At 42.8% G+C, this 20,012-nt stretch overlaps 1 protein-coding gene across 1 annotated transcript in view; it reads right to left on the bottom strand.

The window, feature by feature from the left end:
* Positions 1 to 2,642: 2,642 nt before the first annotated feature.
* SCAF11 (SR-related CTD associated factor 11) overlaps positions 2,643 to 20,012 on the bottom strand; it is a 59,909-nt gene continuing 42,539 nt past the window's right edge. Inside the window, exons 10-13 of the mRNA XM_018559485.1 lie at positions 9,224 to 9,246; positions 8,040 to 8,264; positions 5,756 to 5,875; positions 2,643 to 3,360 (exon numbers count right to left, since the gene is read on the bottom strand). Coding sequence (XP_018414987.1) covers positions 3,247 to 3,360; positions 5,756 to 5,875; positions 8,040 to 8,264; positions 9,224 to 9,246 — 482 coding nt within the window. The 3' untranslated portion in view covers positions 2,643 to 3,246. The remainder of the gene's footprint in view (positions 3,361 to 5,755; positions 5,876 to 8,039; positions 8,265 to 9,223; positions 9,247 to 20,012) is intronic.

Raw genomic sequence — 20,012 nt, 5'->3', positions numbered from 1 at the left:
GTGAGACTCCGTCTCCACGATTTGCGCACTTTAAGAACCAAAGGTGAGCAAACATTACTTTCAGGTGTTTGTTAGGTACCACTTTGGGATCCACTGCAGCTTCCATAGAATCATCTTCTGGTTGTATTCCCCAGGCCCTGAGGACTGCAAGCCCGTCGGTCAAGGATATCGGATGAATCTTTCCATTTTTCGTCACCAGTAGTTTGGTGGGATGGCCCCATCTGTAAGCAATCTGATGTTTTCGGAGCGCCTTGGTGAGGGTATTTGGTTTCCTACGTGCCAAGATAGTGGCTTGAGATAGATCTGCATATACTGTGATTCCTGAGTATGGTTCAGGTAGTGGTGAGTGGCGTCTCACTGCAGTCATCAATTTATCTTTGATGCGGGCTATTACATCTCTAAGTAGTTTATCAGGCAGATACGCAGGCTTAGGCCCCATTCACATTGAGCGATTTTTGCAGCGATATCGCTCATATTTCCACGCTATATCGCTCTATGTAGCTTCACCAATACATTTCAATGTAGCTGTTCACATCTCGTCGCTCAATATCGCTTGTAGCTCGTCGCTGGTAGCTTGTCACTCCTACATGACCCTTTTTTAGAGCGATATTGCTCCTGATTGCATACAGCCCAATAGGAAGATGTTGCGCGATTTCCATGTCGCTCAGTGTGAATGGGGTCTTAGGTAAGTGATGAGCCCTGTCAACAATTACCTCATACTCCGAAACGTCTGGCAGCAGGGTTTTGATGAATTTCTGTACGTAATCCCCCAGTTGGGGTGCAGCGATTACTTCAGCTACTCCTCCAAGTTTAATATTGTTTTGACGAGACCTACCCTCAAGATCTGCGATCTTCAGAGACATAGCTTGCATATCAGCCGTGATGCCAGAGTGGGCATCCACTAATTCATTATATGCGATTGTATAATCTCCCATTTTGTTTTCAACATGGCTGACACATTCTCCCAGTTCATTCATATCTTTTTTTTTTTTTGGACCTGCTTTATAAGAGAGGACATATCATTGTGCAGAGAGACTAACATGCTTTTTAATGTGGTATCAACAATTGGTTGATCTGTAGTGGGAAAAGCATCAATAGAATCTCCTTTGCCTTCATCTGAGGCAACATAAGATGGCTGCTTACCCAGTGCAGAATGGGTTCCTTTCTGTTTTCTGTGCTTAACTGGGCGGAGTCAGAGCTGCCTTCCGATAGCTGTATTAGACTTTGCAGAGGAGGTCTGTGAGGTCGAGCGGCCTGCCCTTGCTGTCATAGCGGCAGCGCCTTGTGAGGTAACGGTACCATCTTGGCTGCGGGACGTGCTGACCACAGAGAAAAAGTCTGTCAAGTCTCCACGGACCAGACTTTTTTGGCCGTTTCCCCCAGCACAACGACTGCTAGGTCAGTGGCTGATAGGATAGTGCTGCAACGATCGGTGAGTGCTGTTGCTGGCACCTTGGACCCGATCTAACACCAGAACTCCACTTCGGCCGCTCAGCTCGCCATCCGGCCACACCCCCCTTTACTGACTCTTTTTGAAGATAAAGACAAAAACCTGCTATACCCATGTGACTTTCTGAGCACCCCCTGGGATGCCACCCCAGGGGGCACAACACCACGGGCTTCTGCTGCCGCCACCCCCCACCCCGAACCCTCGCATCCATTCAGTCAGTAGGCAATAGTGCTGAGGCAACTCCCCCCTCTTCTAAAAAGGAGTCGCCTCGAGCACCTACCTTTACTCCTGAGGGTACTAAGCAACAGTCCGTCCCAAGGACAGTCCATGCTTTTCCCCTCTAGAACTGATAAGAACAGATACTACACTTGATCTTAGCCAAAAGGCTGAGAAGTGCTTGATCAGCTTCTTTTGAAGTCCATAAGAATACCTGTCACCTCCAACGTGCCATCACATAGAGGGCGTGCGTGTGTGTGGTTTGGGGGGGGGGTATTAGAGTTGGGAGGAACTCCCCCCCTCTAAACTGATGACCTCTACATGCTTTTAAAGAGTTGCATATGGACAATTTAGGGTACCTTATATTTTTCCGTTTCAGGGGCACACAATTTTAAGTTTGTCATGTTGTGTAACTACTCAGAACAACCTTATCTTATTATATATAAAAAAATAAAAAATATGGGTATTATGTTGTGTTTTTGTAAACTAAAAACTTAACTTGTGCATTTTTTTTTTTACTGGAATTTTGATGAAGCTTTGCGTTAAGATGTGACAAAAAAATGCAACTGCCACCATTTTATTCTACAGTGTCTCTGCTTTCAGAAAATATATAATTGTGGCGGGTTAAGTAATTTTTCAGGCCTGGATTAGAATGTGTGCAAAACCACTGGCAGCAAAAGGGTTAACAGTTTTAGCCCTTCCTTCTACTTTAACAAACCATCCCACAGCTTCATGTTGGTGATATTCTTTACTATGTCGATTAGGATTGCTGTAACCCATCATAGTATTTGTATTGCTTACCGAGTAAGACCTATCACAATAACATAGCAAACCGATTTCCCGTCACTTCAGTCAGCTCACTTACATACTGGAATCTGCACTGCTTTATTAACGCTTTATACATTTTCTTTTGGACATACTGCATAAGACGTGATCATTTGCTTTCAGAAAGAGAAATTGCATTGCACGAGGAAAATGACAAAGCAGACAAGCAGCATGATATTTATTTGGTGTTGCCATAGTTGGTGTCCATCTTAGAAAAATATATATTTGTTGGACACAAATGTTGCAGTAGTAGCGTACGGGTATTCTAAACAGACTATCGAGGAACATACATCTTTATGGCTACATTGAAAGGCCAGTGCGTCCAGTTAGACTAGAAACAGGCCAAGAAAAAACATCTCACTATGATTAGAAGAAAAAACACAATCAAAGATTCTCATGATAAGAATTTTAACTAACAGATTCCATATACTGTACACACAGCACCCAGCTGGTAGCCAAGTATTGAGAATGACATCTCTAATATTACACACATAATTGATTAAGTCAAAATGCTGTACATCATTATTAACCATGTTTGTTCTAGTAAAAACAAAAATCCATTAAGTATGCTTTGGGGGGAAAACAACATAAGAAGGGGACCTCTAAATGTAATCAATCATACATTGAAAATTATAATTGTATCAAAACCCGATTTCAATCAATCACAGTTGTGAACAATTCTATCAAGACACTGAAATTGCACTTTGACAATTACTGTCGCAGTCCTTTGTATGACCCCAGTGATGATCTGTAGCTCAAAGTCTGTCCTCTGGCCCCTTTTTGCGAGAGTGTTTGTACTTGTCCACATAAGCCTTCACAAGATTTGCCACTTTAGCTGAATCAACTTCTCCACTTTTACTGTGACACACCTTTAAAAACAAAAAAACAAGACCATTAAGTATTATTCTAATAGAATCTGCAGTTAAGTCTTTAGAAATTTAGAACAAGTATTTAGGCCCCTTAAAAAGGTAAAAATGAAAACGCTAATAAGCTAGTTTTTTTAAAAAGAATTGAATGTGTTACAAAATAGGCCACTTACTAACACTTGGTGAACCTAAATTGGCTCTAATTAACTCCTTCACCCCCTTTGCTATTACCTTTCTGCTAGGGTTTTCTTTTAACAATATTTAAGCGTTTGTCTTTATTTTTTTGCATACATAAATAAAATTTGTAAAAAACTTTGTACTGCTTTGGTCCACAATGGTAATTTATATTATAAATGGGACGCATTTTAGATTATCTACAGCAAACAAGTTAACTTCATGTATTCCATGAAAATTATTTTACAGTATGGGACATGTGATGCAATTCAGGAACATTAGTTATGCTGCTGCCTTCAGGAGACTGGACTGTGGCAAGCAAAAGCTGTAAGGGAAGCCTAGTTTAACTCCCATCATACCTCAGGTTTGTAAAAAAAAAACTTGAGTAGATCATAAGAACAGAGGGGAGGGACTTGTTTACTCCCCAAAATATTTTAATGGTAGGTTTTATCCTTGATAAAAGGGGCCTAGGGATTTGCCAAAAAAGGCATTCTCCATCAAAGGGTGTGTGCAGAAGACATTTCTTACACTGTTGTTCCACAGATCAAAATTTGAGCCAAAGGGTCTTCCGCGTGCGTACTGAAGGCAGATCCTGGGCATCAGGCAAATGATATTCACCACCCCATTAACACAGCAAAAAAAAAAAAGGGTCACAGGCATGAGCGACAACTGTTGGTAGGACAGAGGGATCATTTAGGACAGACCTTGGATTCCGAGACATATCCTTGGACAAGACAGCTAAGGTCTGGCAAAGGAATGTGGTTGCAATGGAAGGGCATGTAAGGTAAATAAAGCTTTACAAAGGGCTTCCAGTCTCTTGTCCACAGTATTACTGTGGACGCTAAAATGTCCTCCACAGGGACCCTCAAAGGTCTAGGACAGTTAATCCACAAGATCCACTAGTGATGACCCTCTCCTCAATAGGATATTGCTGGGCAAAACACTTGGGAGAGCAAAGATTTTCTCCAGAATAGGCCAATCACAGTGCAAAACAGGCTGTAACAGTGAATGCCCTGGAAAAGTTTTAACAAGTTGGGGCTGGCGACCTAAGGCACGTTTGATGTAGGTTGTTCCAGGTCAAGGCTTGTGCGTATTGTGTTAAAAAGGACCATAAACTTTTGCCGTTTTGTCAGCAGACAAACTCTTCACGTACCAAGTCAAACAAAGGTACCCTTCAATTATTTCAAAGTTGCAGCTACTTGAAAATCAGAGATAGACTCTGGAGGAAATGGCATTGATGCACACTTGGGGCCCCTGCATTCTGATTCCATTAACATGTTTGTATCTAGATACATTTTCTGCCACTGTCTGAAATCTTTCACATAAATCCAGAGGAGGAAGCAACCATAGTTATCTATAACCACCTCTGAGGGTAGCTGGGACTCCGCTCCCCTCCCGGAACAATCAGGACCATTTGTCCCAGGGCATTTAGAAGGCACATTGCCCCACTCCTGAACGGTTACTGGATCATAAGCCAGCAAGACCCATGGGACCGGTGCCCTTCTGCTTACAGGTCTGCCATACTACTGTATCCAAGTGTATCCGAGTACTCACAAGTACCTGCGGAAGCAGGAATGGTTAATATAATCTGACTGACTCACTGGAGGCTCCAGGGAGCCCAAAATAGGTCCAGTGTATTTAAGTGATGGTGCAGATGAAGGGGAGACGGCAGGAAACAAAGATCTGCATAAACTCTGTAAATTGGTATGCACAGTGGATTGTGAATTGGAAGGAGGCTGCACAGACTCAATGTGGCGCTCCGGTAATAAGCCCAGTTAATGGCACCAAAGTTAAAATGGTGCTGAGGCTCCTCCCACCGCCAGCATGCCAATATGTCACACCAGGAACAACGTTGCGGTACAGCGTGTTGCAGTGCAGTTGGGTACATTGCAGCAGGAGGTACTCTTGGGGTACCATTCAAATGAATGCCAACACATCTCCTGTACTTTAACACAGTTAAACACAACAAACTGTGCAATTAACACAATGCTATGCTGTGAGCCCACCCTTAAACATGTCTTAAAATGATCAATGTGATTACAGGAAGAAACAGGGGGAAGTTCTACAACACAGGCCTTAGGATGTACACTTTCTGCTCTCCTGCTGACGCTCTATGGAGCTTTGTGCACCTCTTAATATCATAGCTAGCTCACTGAATATATTTGTCTGGAATTGGTCTAATCTAATTGTAACATTCAACATTCAAAATATGCACTTTGCTTACCTTGTCAACAGCTTTCTTCACAATCTCCTTATATTCATCTTTTGTGATATCTTTATTTTGATAATATTGTTTTATAGCCACTTTCACTTCGTGTGCTGCTCGCTCCTGAATTAGAATTTTCTAGAAGGGGAAAAAAATACACATTTGACACAATGCAATAAATTACAGTGTTAAATTAAAAGAAAAACTATTTATAAAAAAAATACTCTATTCATAAACATTTTAGCCTAAAAGTTAACCTGATGCAATTAGTGTTTGGCTCCAACGATGAAACATACCAACTTTGCAGGGACCAGAATATCACTGCTCAGGAAAATTCTGCATACTCTCCTACAAACCCTTATATATCATTCATCACTTTACCCAGCATATTAGGACAGCAAGTGGACATTCAGGATATGTATATGCATTTTGCACCACCCCCCTACCTAGGACTAGAACAGCTAGCATGTTTGCTTTTTTGAAGAAACTGATCTCTGGAAGCTGAATCATTTGTCCTAATTAGAACACTCATAAAATGAAAAGCTGGAGATACGTTATCTTCAATCCAAAAACACTGCTGTGGTCCTAGTCTGGAGATGGGGCATCAAATACATGATAAATCAATACAGGACATGACATTATGATTCAAGATATGGCTCATAACCTGAGAGTTACTCCAGCTACTAACATACAGATTAAAAAAAACAAAAAAACAACTTAATTTTTGGTTTAACACAACCAGAAATCCTGGCTGCAAAGTAGGCCTAATTAGGGCGAGGGAAGCCCTAAGCAAGCCATCAAAGAGCTTGTTCAATGTATCCACCGGTATAGTTACGAACTTATGACAAGAAAAAGCAGCATTATCCTCTGGCATTGCCCACTTTGATAAATGCCTTGTCCAGTGGGTACTGCTGCGCAAACTGCTTTGATGGAGTGATGTGGCCAATCCACATATAGCACTTTCTCTACCAAGGAGTGCGTTGGAAAGGTCTTAATGGGCCTCATTTTCTTAAGAGATCCCATACAGGGGTGACCTTAGGATGAGCTTGAACAAGTTGGTCAATGGTTAGACGCTCTTGCACCTCATCAATGAGCACTGAAATTGTGTCATACTGCGACAGAATCACCAAAAGGTAGTAACTCCTTTGAAGAAATGTCAGCCTGAGGAGGTACTAACCACCACCTATTCCTCTTCATTGGGCAGGAGAGCGCTAGCCATGCCAGTGTTCAACAGCAAATAAGGTGGTGAAAAAGAGGGTGGACTGCACTGTGCCCTCTGCGGCCACACAATTTCAACATAGCAGAAATATGTCCCATAAAAACCGACAGAGGCTGCAAATTTCTCTTTGCCAAGATGGAGGTTCACAATAAAGGGTCAATAAATGCATTAGAGGGGGCAGTGAGGCTAAGCGAAGGCTAACAATCTAAAGCAGGGTCCCTGAGGCAACTTCTGTTAATCCCCTTCCCACATCCCTGGATCACTGTGGAGCTTGAAAGCGCCTTACTCTCAGAGCTCTTCTGCTTAATGTCTACCATAATAGTAAAGGGCCGCTCACGGGTACTCGTGCGCTCCAGAATACGAAAGGAGTAATGAAAGGTCCACACACTGGAGTGCCCAATTGTCCACCCCAGTCTGCTCCAGCCACCAGCAAACTGCAGCACCAGCTCCTGCCTGGTCTCTGCACCCCTCCACATGGGTCTGGAGTACCAAGATGGACCTGGGAAAAGTAGGCCTAGGGGGTTCGGATTGGCATGGACATGGCCGTTAGGAACAGGGTTACACCACTTCAGATACACCACTGCCCGAAGTGATATTACAGGCTTGAACCACCAAATGCTAGTATCCAAGTACCCGATATCTACACATTACCTTAGTCCTCTCTGAATCTGCCTGTTATTTTAAACACATTTAGGGAATTTTTTTTCTATCGCCATATTCTACTCATATGTAATAATTCTGCCATAGAAAATGTTTAAACTATAGTTGCCCTAAATGCACCTAGATACATTTTACATTGGCATAGTTATATGCACCTTTAGTGCACTTACACTTTGACCAATCCACCCCCCCCCCCCCTTGCCCCCAGTCTTATAATCTCCAGTGGGATAACGTAGCACACACTTTTCATGGGATGAAATAGAGTGTGGCATGTATGTGTGGGTTTGGTTGAGATGTTGACTAGTGTGCGGGAAAGGGAGAGCTTGGTGTTCTAGTCAAAATGTAGTTGCACAAAAGATACAATTACATTTTAAAGGGCATATTGTTACAACACACAAGACTTGGAATGAAAAATGAATATACCTTTTCCTTCTTGGAGCTATCTGCACTGGCTTCCACTGTTACAGTTTCCTTCCAAAGAGCAGGCTTTACTGAAACATATGGGTTTTTGCTATGAACTGATGCAGCCACACTAGCAGAACTTGGTGCAACTGCTGTCCCAACTACCCCTCCTTGGGCTACTGCTGGAGTAGGCAAAGGTGGTGCTGCAGCCAAGTGATTACTCACATGTGAAACACTTGGATTAGCCTGCATTGAAAAGGTTAACAAATGGTTATATTTCTTAAAACATTGAAACAATATAAAATTGGTGAAAACAATCTGTTGACCAAAAAATAATTTTCAACTTGAGCATCAAGGAAGAAAATAAAATTAAAACTATAAAATCTCTGGTGAATCAGAAGTGCAGTCCAAGCCAAATGAAATGTGAAAAATATACAACGGTATTTAAGAATAGAAGCAATTTTAAAACAGAATTCTGTAAAATGTGCAATCCTATACACAACCCTGCAAGTCCTGCAGATTGCAACATTTGCTTGTTCTACCAAACAAAAACTGCTCCTCGCCAGTCCTTAGAATGGATTGCTTTGATCCCTTGCTTACTGGATTGATGCAATTTTGCTGCTGCATCCAATCAAAGTAATAGTCACCATGAGGTATATATGGGATGGCTTATTGGTTGGGTGCTGTTGCACTGTCTGTACTGTGACAAACGGCATACATAAAAACTAAAGATAAGCTGTTCTCGAAATGTCTCCACTTGGACTTCACACACAAAGTCTTTATCTCATATTTTTAAAACTTTATCTCAGAACAAAAATGTTGCACAAATGAGACTACAAATTGGAATCGATTTGTAACAATATATTGAAAAATAGAATACCGTAATATTTAGAATAAATATGTAAACACACGGAAGGGAATTTATCAAAACTGGAGCAGACAAAATCTGGAGCAGTTGCCCATGGCACCCAATCAGCTTCTCTCTTCAGTTTGTTCAGTTAAGATTTGAAAATGAAAGAGACGCTGATTGGAGCAGACAAAATCTGGTGCAGCTGTGCATGGCAACCAGTTTTGATAAATTCCCCTCATGGAATGCTCTATTAACCGTGGCCTGGATGGGAAGGGGGTTTAACACCGCGGATGTCAACTGGTTAATTTTTGCACTCACTGTAAAATCCTTTTCTAGGAGTCCATTGAGGGGACACAGGAAGTCTTTCACCTTCAGGTTATACTGCCAATGACAAGAGGACTGGACACCGGCAAACATAAAAACTGTATGCCAGTGCAGTATAATCCTTCCGACTAACAGCATGATGCAGTTTTTTTTTTTCAGCACAGCAGTACAGAGAGCATGATCAGACACATGGGGTTGAGACTTGAAAATGATTTTACGGTGAGTTGGAAAAAAAATCCAATATTTCTTTTCGTCTATATTGGGGAAAAAAGGAAGTCTTGTCTTTGTGACACCCTAAAGCAGTCCAACTGAGGGGAGGGCAACGCCACAAAGGCTAACAGGCCCCGGAAAAACAGAATTGAGGACTGCCTGCAGCTCAAAAGAGCTGCCTGAAGGACCTTGTATCTAAAGTGACATCAGATGAGGCCGCAATGTACACCTCACAAAACATGTGAAAAGACCAGGTGGCAGCCTTGCAAATCTGGGAAGTACTAACAAATCAAGTAGAGTCAGCTTGACAGGAAAGGGTAAAATCTGATTGTTGAGACCATACACTTAGACAATGGCCTGTCTGAAGCACTTTGCAGCTAGCATTCACAGAGGCCTGTAAACCTAGTAAACTTTGGGCAAAAAGTATGAACAGGACCAGGTGGCAGCCTTACAGATTTGGGATACCAAAGCCTGATGTTGGACGACACAAGCACTCACTGTGAGTGAAGCAAGCATTAAGCAGAATAGGGGAACTTTACCCTTCAATTCCTAGTCCTGAGTCATAGTTCACTGAATCCACCTAGTGATAATGGAACCAGAAACGAGCTGCCTCTAATGGGGACCTTAACTTTGTGAATAACCAGAAAAGGGCTCTTTACAGGTCAAGGCCACCAATTCAGAGAGATATCCGAGAGGTTTAAAAGGTGGCTTAAGCATTACTATCGTGAGAATCCAGGGAGTGTCTATAAGGGAGACAAAATATTGGTACTAGGCATGTGCGAAAAAAATGCTGTTAAGAATTAATTCAGAGAAGAAAAAAAAATTAATAGTTTATGTTGATTAACAAAATTGAAAGAAAAATTAACAGAAGAGAAATCCTAATCAAATCCATATTTGGCGTGACCACCCTTTGCCTTCAAAACAGCATCAATTCTTCTAGGTACACTTGCACATAGTTTTTGAAGGAAGTCAGCAAGTAGGTTGTTCCAGACATCATGGTGAACTAACCACAGATCTTCTGGATGGATGTAGGCTGCCTCAAATCCTTGTCTTCAAGTAATCTCAGACAGACTAGATGTTGAGTTTGGGGCTCAAACCATCACCTCCAGGACTCCTTTACACTGAAGATAATTCTTAATGACATTGGCTGTATGTTTGGGGTTGTTCTGCTGCATAATACATGTGGGGCCAATTACATGCCTGCCCGATGGTATGGCATGATGGATAAGTATCGGATTCATCACCCATTGAGTTGGATAGAGTCCACCGTGTAAATGCCTGGGTTCCTCGCCTAGGGATGTCCTTTTCCGGGTTAATTTTACACCCTGAAAGAGGATATCGTGCATAAGGCCTGGCAGAAAGACCCCGTGTTTGATGGGGTGTCTGACTCGGCTTCCGGATGTCACGCAGAATCCTGATTATGAGACTAACGCCCACTACTGGCTGTAATCTGTGATGCTGGCGGGACATACTCCTGGGATTATTCTTTTTCGCTTATAGTCCACAGGAATGGTGCTACATTAATGATCCAACAACTGGATCAACTGTCAGCTTTCTTCCCGTTCTTTGATGTCCCGGCTTGGCTGACTATGGATCTTCCTCCTACCCCGGGTCCTTTGCCTTACCATTAGAGGAGAGAGCCCCGCAGAAGATCACTGTCCCCAACCTTCCAGCTGATCACAAACAATGATGGTTGCACCCGTTTTCAGACCTTACCGATCCACCTAACTTTCTGATGCTCAGTGGTTCTGTGAGTTTCTGCTTTAACTGCTGGAAACTCGTTATAGCCAACGCTCTGTTTGGACTGGGGGTGCTCCACGCTCGCTATTGTACCTTTACCATAGATTTCCCATAGAGATGGTTTATTTATATGCTCTGTGGACTTTGGTCTGGGGTCCCACTGTGTAATCGTTTCGTTCTGCCATTCCACTGTGTAATCATTGCCTCTAAGTCAATTGCTCCTCCTGGGTGGATCTGCTTTACTTGCATATCTCCCCATGCATTGCCTTCACCCTCTTATTTTATTACTTACTCACCTTGTGCGCTTTTGGGTGCAGGCAGACTCCTCTGGGTTCCTTCCGAGCAAGTCGGCTCATGGTTATGCAATGGTCACGCCTTTGCATAAGTGTTGGGGTGGGGAGCGGCCCCTGGAGTTGGTTCTTTTTGATCTGGTGCGGGGGTTGTTCCTTTACCATTCCTTTGATGCTGGACACCTTGCTTAGACCTACATGATTATAGGTCTATCTGGGAGGGCCAGCTTCACTTTTTCTATTTATGTTAATCCCCCGCTAATACTCTCACTTGCTGTCATTATTTTCTGATTGTATGAAGATCTCATGTTGCCTTCCTCCTGCTTGGTTATTACATATTTTTTTCTAAGCTGTGCCTGATGTTTTAATATTTTAGCCAGTTACAGGTTTTTTTGCCACGTTTACCTGATTAGACGGGTTTGGGGCGGAGACAGCCCACGCTGTCACTGGGGGCTGAGCTCTCCTCCCGCACCGCTCGCTCAGCCTCCTGTGACAGCGTGTTAGAGAGGAGAGCAAACACTCAGCGATCGCTGAATGTTTGTAGATAGTTGAGCATATGGTATGGCCTCAATTATGAATGAATGGGAGTGATCTACATCATCTCATGTTCATTCATAGTTGTAGTTATAGTAAACATTCTGTCCTCATGTCATCAATGAACAGGAACACTCAGAGCATTCCTGTTCATTGATAACAGAGGATGCAGAAAAAGAGATTGAGGACTCTGTGTTCTCAATCTCTTTCTATTTTAAAAGGGAAATATCAGGGGTCTGTTTAGACCCCTAATATTTCCCCTGAAGCCCCTAAAAGTAAAGTAAAAAACAAAAATAATTAAAAATGAATATACAAAAAAAATTAAAAAGTTTATAAAAAATAAATAAAAACATTTTCAGTTTCTGCCTGACAATTTTTATTTCGTTTTTTACATTTCTATTTCAGTGCACCTCTAGTCTAAAAGGTACTTTGGGGGATCAAGCGGTTACCCTGGTCAACCTATACCTGCTAAATCAGGGGCAGATCACATTCCTAGAACGTGTACTGGCACAAATTTCTAACTTTAGTGAAGGTCTGTTGCTATTGGGCAGAGACTCTAACCTTGTTTTGGACCCGCTCCTGGATTCTTCCAGGGCCTCTTCTCATGTGTCTTATGCTACCCTTAAAGGTTTAAAGAAATGTCTCCATCTTCATCAACTCATTGATGTCTGGCGTGTGCATCACCCATCCACCAAGGACTACACCTATTACCCGTCCCAACTTGCCTACACCCGCATAGATTTCTTCTTGATCCACCATAATTTCTTGTCTTCCGTTTCTAGCTCTGAGATCGGTGCAATTTCTGTGTGTCATTATGCCCCAATCTGTTACTCCTAGAACTGGGGCCCCCAGACCCTCGACCTCAATAATTCACTTTTCTAGGACTTGACTATCTGCCACTATGGAAGCGAACCTACGTGTCTACTTTTACTTGAACTCTACTCCTGACTGTTCTCTTTATGTGGTGTGGGAAGCTCATAAAGCCTATATCAGGGGTACGTTCATTAAACTGGGGTCGCATATGAAATGTCAGCAACCACAGCAAAATGCCTCATGCTCTCAAATAATGCTTTGAAGACCACGCATAAATGCAGGTTGGACCTGGACTCCGCCTCCCAACTGTCCCTTCATTGTGAGTCCCCACTGTTCTCTGTCTAGCTAAGGCTTAGTCCGCCTTGGCTAAATGTAGAGGGCATTTTATGAATAAGGTAATCAATGCAGCTAATCACTGGCCAACGCTGTTCATTGGCAAAAATCCAGAACCTTCATTGCCACTAAAAAATCTTCCAGTTGGATTCTACACATCTTTGGATATTGCTGAAGCCTGCTGAATGGCTAAAGCTTACCCAAGGTGGGAATGCCCAGGGCCCAGCTGGGTTCTCTGTAGTGTACTACAAAACCTACTCTGAAATTCTCAACCTACACTTCTTGCACACTATGCACTTGGTCCTTTCTGAAGGACAAATCCCCACGGATTCTTTGATGGCTCACATAGCTGTAATCCCAAAGCCGGGGAAGGATCCCATGGCCTGCTCCAGCTATAGGCCTATCTCATTTCTTAATGTGGACATAAAATGGTTTGCAAAAATTTGTCTGTCTTCTCTCCTAGGTTATCAACCTCATTCACCCCGACCAAACTGGTTTTGTCCCCACTCGTGAAGCCCACAAAAACCACCCAGGCCTTGAATCTCATTTATTCAGCCCTGTTGAGAGGATAAGAGGGAGGGCCCCACAACGGCTGTGGAGACGGCCTTCAACAGGGTCAACTGGACGTTCATGTGCCAGACTCTAGAGCATATTGGTCTTGGCCCACAGATGCTGTCATGGATTTCATCGCTTTACGCTACACCCTCCACCAGAGTTTTGGTGAATGGTTCTTAGTCTTCTCCCTTCTCTATACAAAAAGGAACCAGAGAAGGCTGTCCACTTTCCCCCTTAATCTTTATATTTACCTTGGAACCCTTCTTGTGCACCATACAAGCTAATTCTGAGATTAGAGGTATACAGATTGGCCAATACCACCATAAAAGTAGCTGTGTACTCAGATTTGCTCTTTTTCCTTTCTTCACCGGAAATATCTGTCTCGAACTTTCTTGTCGAATTTCGACTATATATGGGGAACTAAAAAAACTTCCATATAAATTGCCAAATGTGACCCTTCAAAGAGGAGGACCATTGGAACGGGAAATGGATTCTGAGCTTTTGATCAAACAACTGGGTATCTAACTTTCCTGCAACTTTTCTCACTCAACTTCACACCTCTTACACACGTTGAAATCTGACCTTCAGGGCTGGTCTATGTTAACCTGCTCATGGACGGGCATGGTTAATAAAACAGAAAATTCCCCCATGACTTTTCTACCCCCCTACAGACACTCTCCATTGCCATTTCCCACTCTGTGCAGTCCCTTAAATGCAAATTTGTTTGGTCTTCAAAACCAGTACGTGTTGCGCAGGCCCAAGGACCATGGTGGCCTGGCCCTTTTGGATGTTCATATGTACGATCCGGCCGCACACTTTTCCGGGTTGTTGAGCTGGTGTAGACATGCCGAGCTGAAATTAGAACATACCTTCTCTCAGATTCCACTGCGGTCCCTGCCATGGTGTTTCAGTCCTATTCATCAGATCATCAGGCTACACCAGACCATAGGGCCTAAGTGGCGCATTGTTCAATCCACTTGAAGGGAATTTCCACTTTCTCCCTGGCTTTCAGGATCCAGCTTTCCTCCGGCAGGTGCAGCAGGAGAAGTTTCAGGCCTCTCCTTTCCTCAAAGCATCTCAGTTGCCTTTGTCAATGGAAAAGGCAGGTGATCCGGTCCTTGCCCCTCTTGGATTTTGAAGGAATCTCATTTTCTCTCCACTCTTCCCCCTGCATCCACGTTTACTCTCCCCTTACCATCTTTGAACCGGAGTCGTGTTCTCTCCCTTTGCTACAAATTATTGCTTTTGTCTGACGTAGAGACCTCTTAATTTCCTCAACAGATGGGAGCAGGACCTAGGGGTTTAAGCTTTTACGGTTATCTGTGAAATCATCTCTGTAATTCCTACCAGGAATCCGGGTACAAGATACTGACTAGGTGGTACAGAACACCCTATGTGCTCCATAAAATGTTCCCAGACCTATGCTGGCAGTGTGACTCCTCCTCCATTGACATACTCCAGATTTTCTGGTCCTGTGCCATGGGATTTTTTGTCTCAAGTACAATCCATTACTCAAAAATTTACAGATTGTGCGGTACCCCTGGACCCCTTTATCTACACCACAATTCTTACTCCTTAAAGGAAACCAGCGCTCGGTAGTCAGTCACTTGGTGAATGCTGCCCAGGCATGTATTCCTGACCTATGGAAGAGTACATCTCCCTCTTTTAACCCTTGGCTCCACAAAATTAAAGACATTAAACATATGGAAGACCTCACCAGTTTAATCAAAAGGCACCTCTTCCAAGTACCACCTAGTTTTAATAGAATGAGTTCCTCTTTTCAGAGGACTATCATACTCTCGTGGGCAGTTAAGGTAGTTCCCTCCTTCTGGTGGGCCCAGCACCCCTATTCTTCCTTCCTTTTCCTCTTCTTTCATTCAGTTCTCCATGGCCGCTTATCTTTCACAATCCCACATAGGGCATACCCTCTCCCCTCATTGTTTCAGTGTTGCATAGTCTACTATTCCTGGAAGCATCTTACCTTTGTTACTGTGCTGATGTACAACTATTGATGTTTTTGTTTACGGTTTTCCAATTCTAAATATTTGGGATTGTCTCCTCCTGTTAAATTGTAAAAAATCTTTATGTTTAAAGGAAAAAAATAAAATAAAAATGATCTTAAAAATTAGTTTGCCGATTTCTAAAGGCTTAGGATCCATCCGAACAGCTGGACAGTAAACATTATCCAACAGAGCCTGCATCCAACAAAAGGTTGTCCAAGTATCCCACAACAGGGATGCCATGAGTGCGCAGTAGGTCTAATACTGGGGAAAGCGCCTTTGTGAAGACTCGAGGTGAAGACGCAAGGCAAAAGAGCATGGCCGTGAACTGGTAAGCGTAGGATCCCCGCAGCCAAGCTTAGGAAATACTGATGCAAAAAAATTGGAACATGACAGGTAAGTACACATCCTTTAGGTCTACAAAAACCAGAAAGACTTCCTGGTGAAGGGAGACAATGACACCTGGTGGATTCAATGCTGAATTTGGAGTGAAATCTATGAAGAGCTAGAACGGCCTCTTAATTTAGCAGTAATAACAGAGGACCGTCACTTCAGGATAAGCTTGTCTGCCACAGACTAAAGCAACTTAGAATAGTCCATCTCTGCAGCCAATGGCTCAGAAGCTAATAAGGCCTGCGGGTAAATCGGATACAGAATCTGCGGAGGTATGTGCGGGAGCAGATAACTGGGTGATTTAGACCATAAACTTCTGCATGACTAATGAAAACCTCAGCTTAAAAAGACAGGGGAACCTGGCACATCCAGTGGAGCTAAAGAGGACTTCAATGATGAAATAGACGAATAGTAAAAGGCAATAAGATTATAGGCTGCAGATAGTGGTACCACAATTAGGCTACTAACTAGAGCCATTAGTAGAGTGATCTAGGGGCACCCATTACAGCGGGACTGCATCCACAAGTCCTGTCCAGAATCAGGCATGTTTCCACTGCTTGGCAGTAAAGTAACTTAAAGTGCATTTCCACTTTGGTAGAAAGTAAGAAAACAGCTCACTGTTTGTTCTGTGTTCCTATTCACAAAACATACCTGAAAATATTTTTTTTTAATATATTGTGTTACCTTTCAAATGCATCTTTGGTGATGGCCTTTGTGCAGATTCCAGGTTACTCTAAGCAGTTTGAAAGTGAAAGTAGAGGGCCAAACTGAGCTTCCTCTCATTAACATACAATGCTCCTAAGTCTTTAAACCTTTGTTAGGACCGTGTTTTTAAAATAAGTTATATTAATAAAATCTGCTGGTACAGTACAGATAGGGTTAAATTAGAGTAAACAACTTCCCACAGCTCCCTTTGTAGCATTACATGCTATTTGAATGTCTACATGCTACAAATACAAAATAAGTGTTATTTGGAAGAAAAAGTGGAAATACACTAAGGCTCAGGTTACAAGGCAAGGCCTTAGGTACTCAAGAAACCCAAAAAGCTGGTGGCAGATGGGGGTCGGATAGCCAGCGGTGACCAAAGTTACTGTAGGTGGGCAGATGGAACGGACCAAAGACTGGAGTTCCATGTGGCTCTTTGAAAACTAAGCAGATATCAGAGCTCAGTCCCACACCGTTAAACCCTTCCACAGGGGAAACCAGCCAGAACAGGGGAATTTAAAAAGGCACCCAGTGACCAATGTACTTCCCAATGCTTGGCCCCATCGGCCTACTCAGTGAGTGAATCTTCAGAGACAGGGCTAGCACTGAGGCAATGCTGATGGCCCTGGACCCTGAAAGCACTCTCAACATCTAAGCTATTACCGGAACAGACTCCAGAAGGTGTCCTATGCAGAATCCAGTGCCCAAAGGTCGTGTTAAGACTATCCCCACAACGTCCAGTCCAGCAGGGTCTGGAGGCAGAACTCCAAAAGCTAGCATGAGGATGGCTGTGCCGAATAGCTACAATTGGAGACTAGCTCTAGAAGAGATGAGTCTTTCAGTGAAGAAAAATGGTGTTCGTAAAAATAGGTTTGTCTTTTACACAGCATAGCTGAAGAAAAAGACATCTAGCCACCTAGGACACTAGCAAAAAACATTGGAATGCTGGTAGTATGTGGAGTTTGTTTACCAGTGTACAATCCTCAAGTAGGCGGCAGTATAACCCAAAGAAGAAAGACTGTACCTCAATGGCCCAGAAAAAACACACTGCTAATGTCAGCCAGAAGAGAGCAGTATTAACCTCTTGCCGTCCGCCCGTAGTAGAAAAACGGACGGACGGCACTGCTGCATCTGCGGCAATTTTTTTCTGCTCGCGCGCGCCCCCTAGCGGGCACGCACGGGCAGAAAAGACCCGACAATGCACACACCCGGTACCGGGTGTCACACATATAGGCGATCAGCAGGTCCATAGCCCGCCGATCGCCTATATGTGCTCGTTCGCGGCAGATCTCTGCTTTATCAGCTTCTTTTGGGGTCCATAGGTGATATTAGGGGTCCTAGAGACCCCTAATATCTCCATAAAGAGGACCTGTCAGTGTGCCTTTGCTATTATATAGGGGGTTGTTATCCCCCTATATAATAGCAATAACAATAAGTGCAAAAAAAAAAAATATAAATAAAAAAAAAGAAAAGTAACACATAAAAAAATAAAATAAAATAAAAGCCACATATAAAAAAAGGGGAAAAAACCCCCCCAAAATGTTTAACTCCCCCACCCCCACGTTTACGCGCCTATAAACGTAAATACGCGTCCGGTGCCCCAGCGCGCAAAAATTACAATTGCGCTACACATGTTACATATCGCCGCGAACGTCGCAGTGAGAGCAATCATTTTAGGGCCATCAATCACTGATAACACTAAACTGATGAGCGGTAACAGCTTTTAAAGCGTCGCCTAGGGCCAATTTTGGGTATTATCGTTTTTTGAGGTTTCGCGCGCGCACGCAATTTTAAGGCTTGACATGTTTAGTGTCTTTTTACCCGACGTGACCCCATCTTTTATATTTTACCAAAAAATTGGGTAATAATAAATGTTTTATCATTTAATATAGGGGAAACTGTTTTTTTTTTTAAATTTCGGTAATTTTTCCTTATAATAGTAAAAAAATAAAACCCCCAGTGGTGAATAAATACCACCAAAAGAAAGCTCTATCTGTCCCCAAAAAAGGGTATAAAATTCATTTCAGTACAGCGCTGCATGACGGAATAAATGTCAGTTAAAGTACCGCAGCGCTGAATACTGAAAAATGGCCTGGATGGGAAGGGGGTTTAACACCGCGGATGTCAACTGGTTAAGATACAACCTGCATAATAATCTTTGCGAAACTCTAAAATAAAGAACACAAAAATCAATTAAAACATGCAAGTGCTAAATTCAATTGCCTGAGTGAAAGCCTATAGTGACAAAATTGTTAAAGAAAATTATACTGCATGTGTTATGCTTTCGTGACCCGATGCTATAAAGTTAACAACCTAAAATGTAAAACACTGCATGTGTAGTGAACGGATACTATTACATTTTATTAAACACAGTAAAATGTACACTGTATTTAAGGTAGCTGTAACTTAAAGTATGAGTAGAACTGTCTCCTAGGTGTAAGGAGACTACCAGCTGTAGTTCAAAGGGGTTGGCAAGCTTTGTTCATTTTGGACAGGACACCCCCCAAAATAGGAAAGAAAAAAACTAGGGATGCACAGATATATCGGCCGAAAATTGCACTTTTGGCATAATGCTGAAAGAGCCATGTTTCGGCCGATACATCGGCGCATCCCTGGTTTCTTTTCTCCCCACTGACCGCTGTTCCAGCGGGGAAAAAAGAAAGTGACAGCCGGCCGAGCGCTGCAGGACGAGAGCGCTGTGAGCGGCCGGCATCTCTCCTCCCACACCGTTCAGCCGCCTATCACAGTCTGGCAGAGCGGTGTGGGGGTGGAGACAGCGCTGTCACAGGAGGCTGGGCTTTCCTCTTTACACCGCTCGATCAGCCTCCTGTGACAGCGTGTCAGAGAGAAAAGCAAGGTACACACTCAGCTATCAGTGATCGCTGAGTGTGTGTACATAATTGAGGATATGGTAAGTTAACTATATCCTCAATTATGAATGAATGGGAGTGATCTACATCACCCCCATTCATTCATAATTGTAGTTATAGTAAACAAACAATATTCTCAAGTTATCAATGAACAGGAACACTCAGAGGATTCCTGTTCATTGATAACAGGGGACACAGAAAAATCTCTTTTTCTATTTTAAAAGGGAAATATCAGGGGTCTTTTTAGACCCCTAATATTTCCGCAAAGCCCCTAAAAAGTAAATAAAAAAATAAATTTAGTAAAAAAATAAAAATATAAAAAAATTAAAAAATAAAATATTTAAAAAAATTGAAAAAATAAAAACATTTTCGGTATC

The sequence above is a fragment of the Nanorana parkeri genome, unplaced genomic scaffold (genome assembly GCF_000935625.1).
Source record: "Nanorana parkeri isolate BGI_ZX_2015 unplaced genomic scaffold, ASM93562v1 scaffold399, whole genome shotgun sequence".
NCBI lineage: Eukaryota > Metazoa > Chordata > Amphibia > Anura > Dicroglossidae > Nanorana > Nanorana parkeri.
The sequence above is the reverse complement of the archived record's forward strand: the minus strand, read 5'-3'. Positions and strand labels throughout refer to the sequence as shown.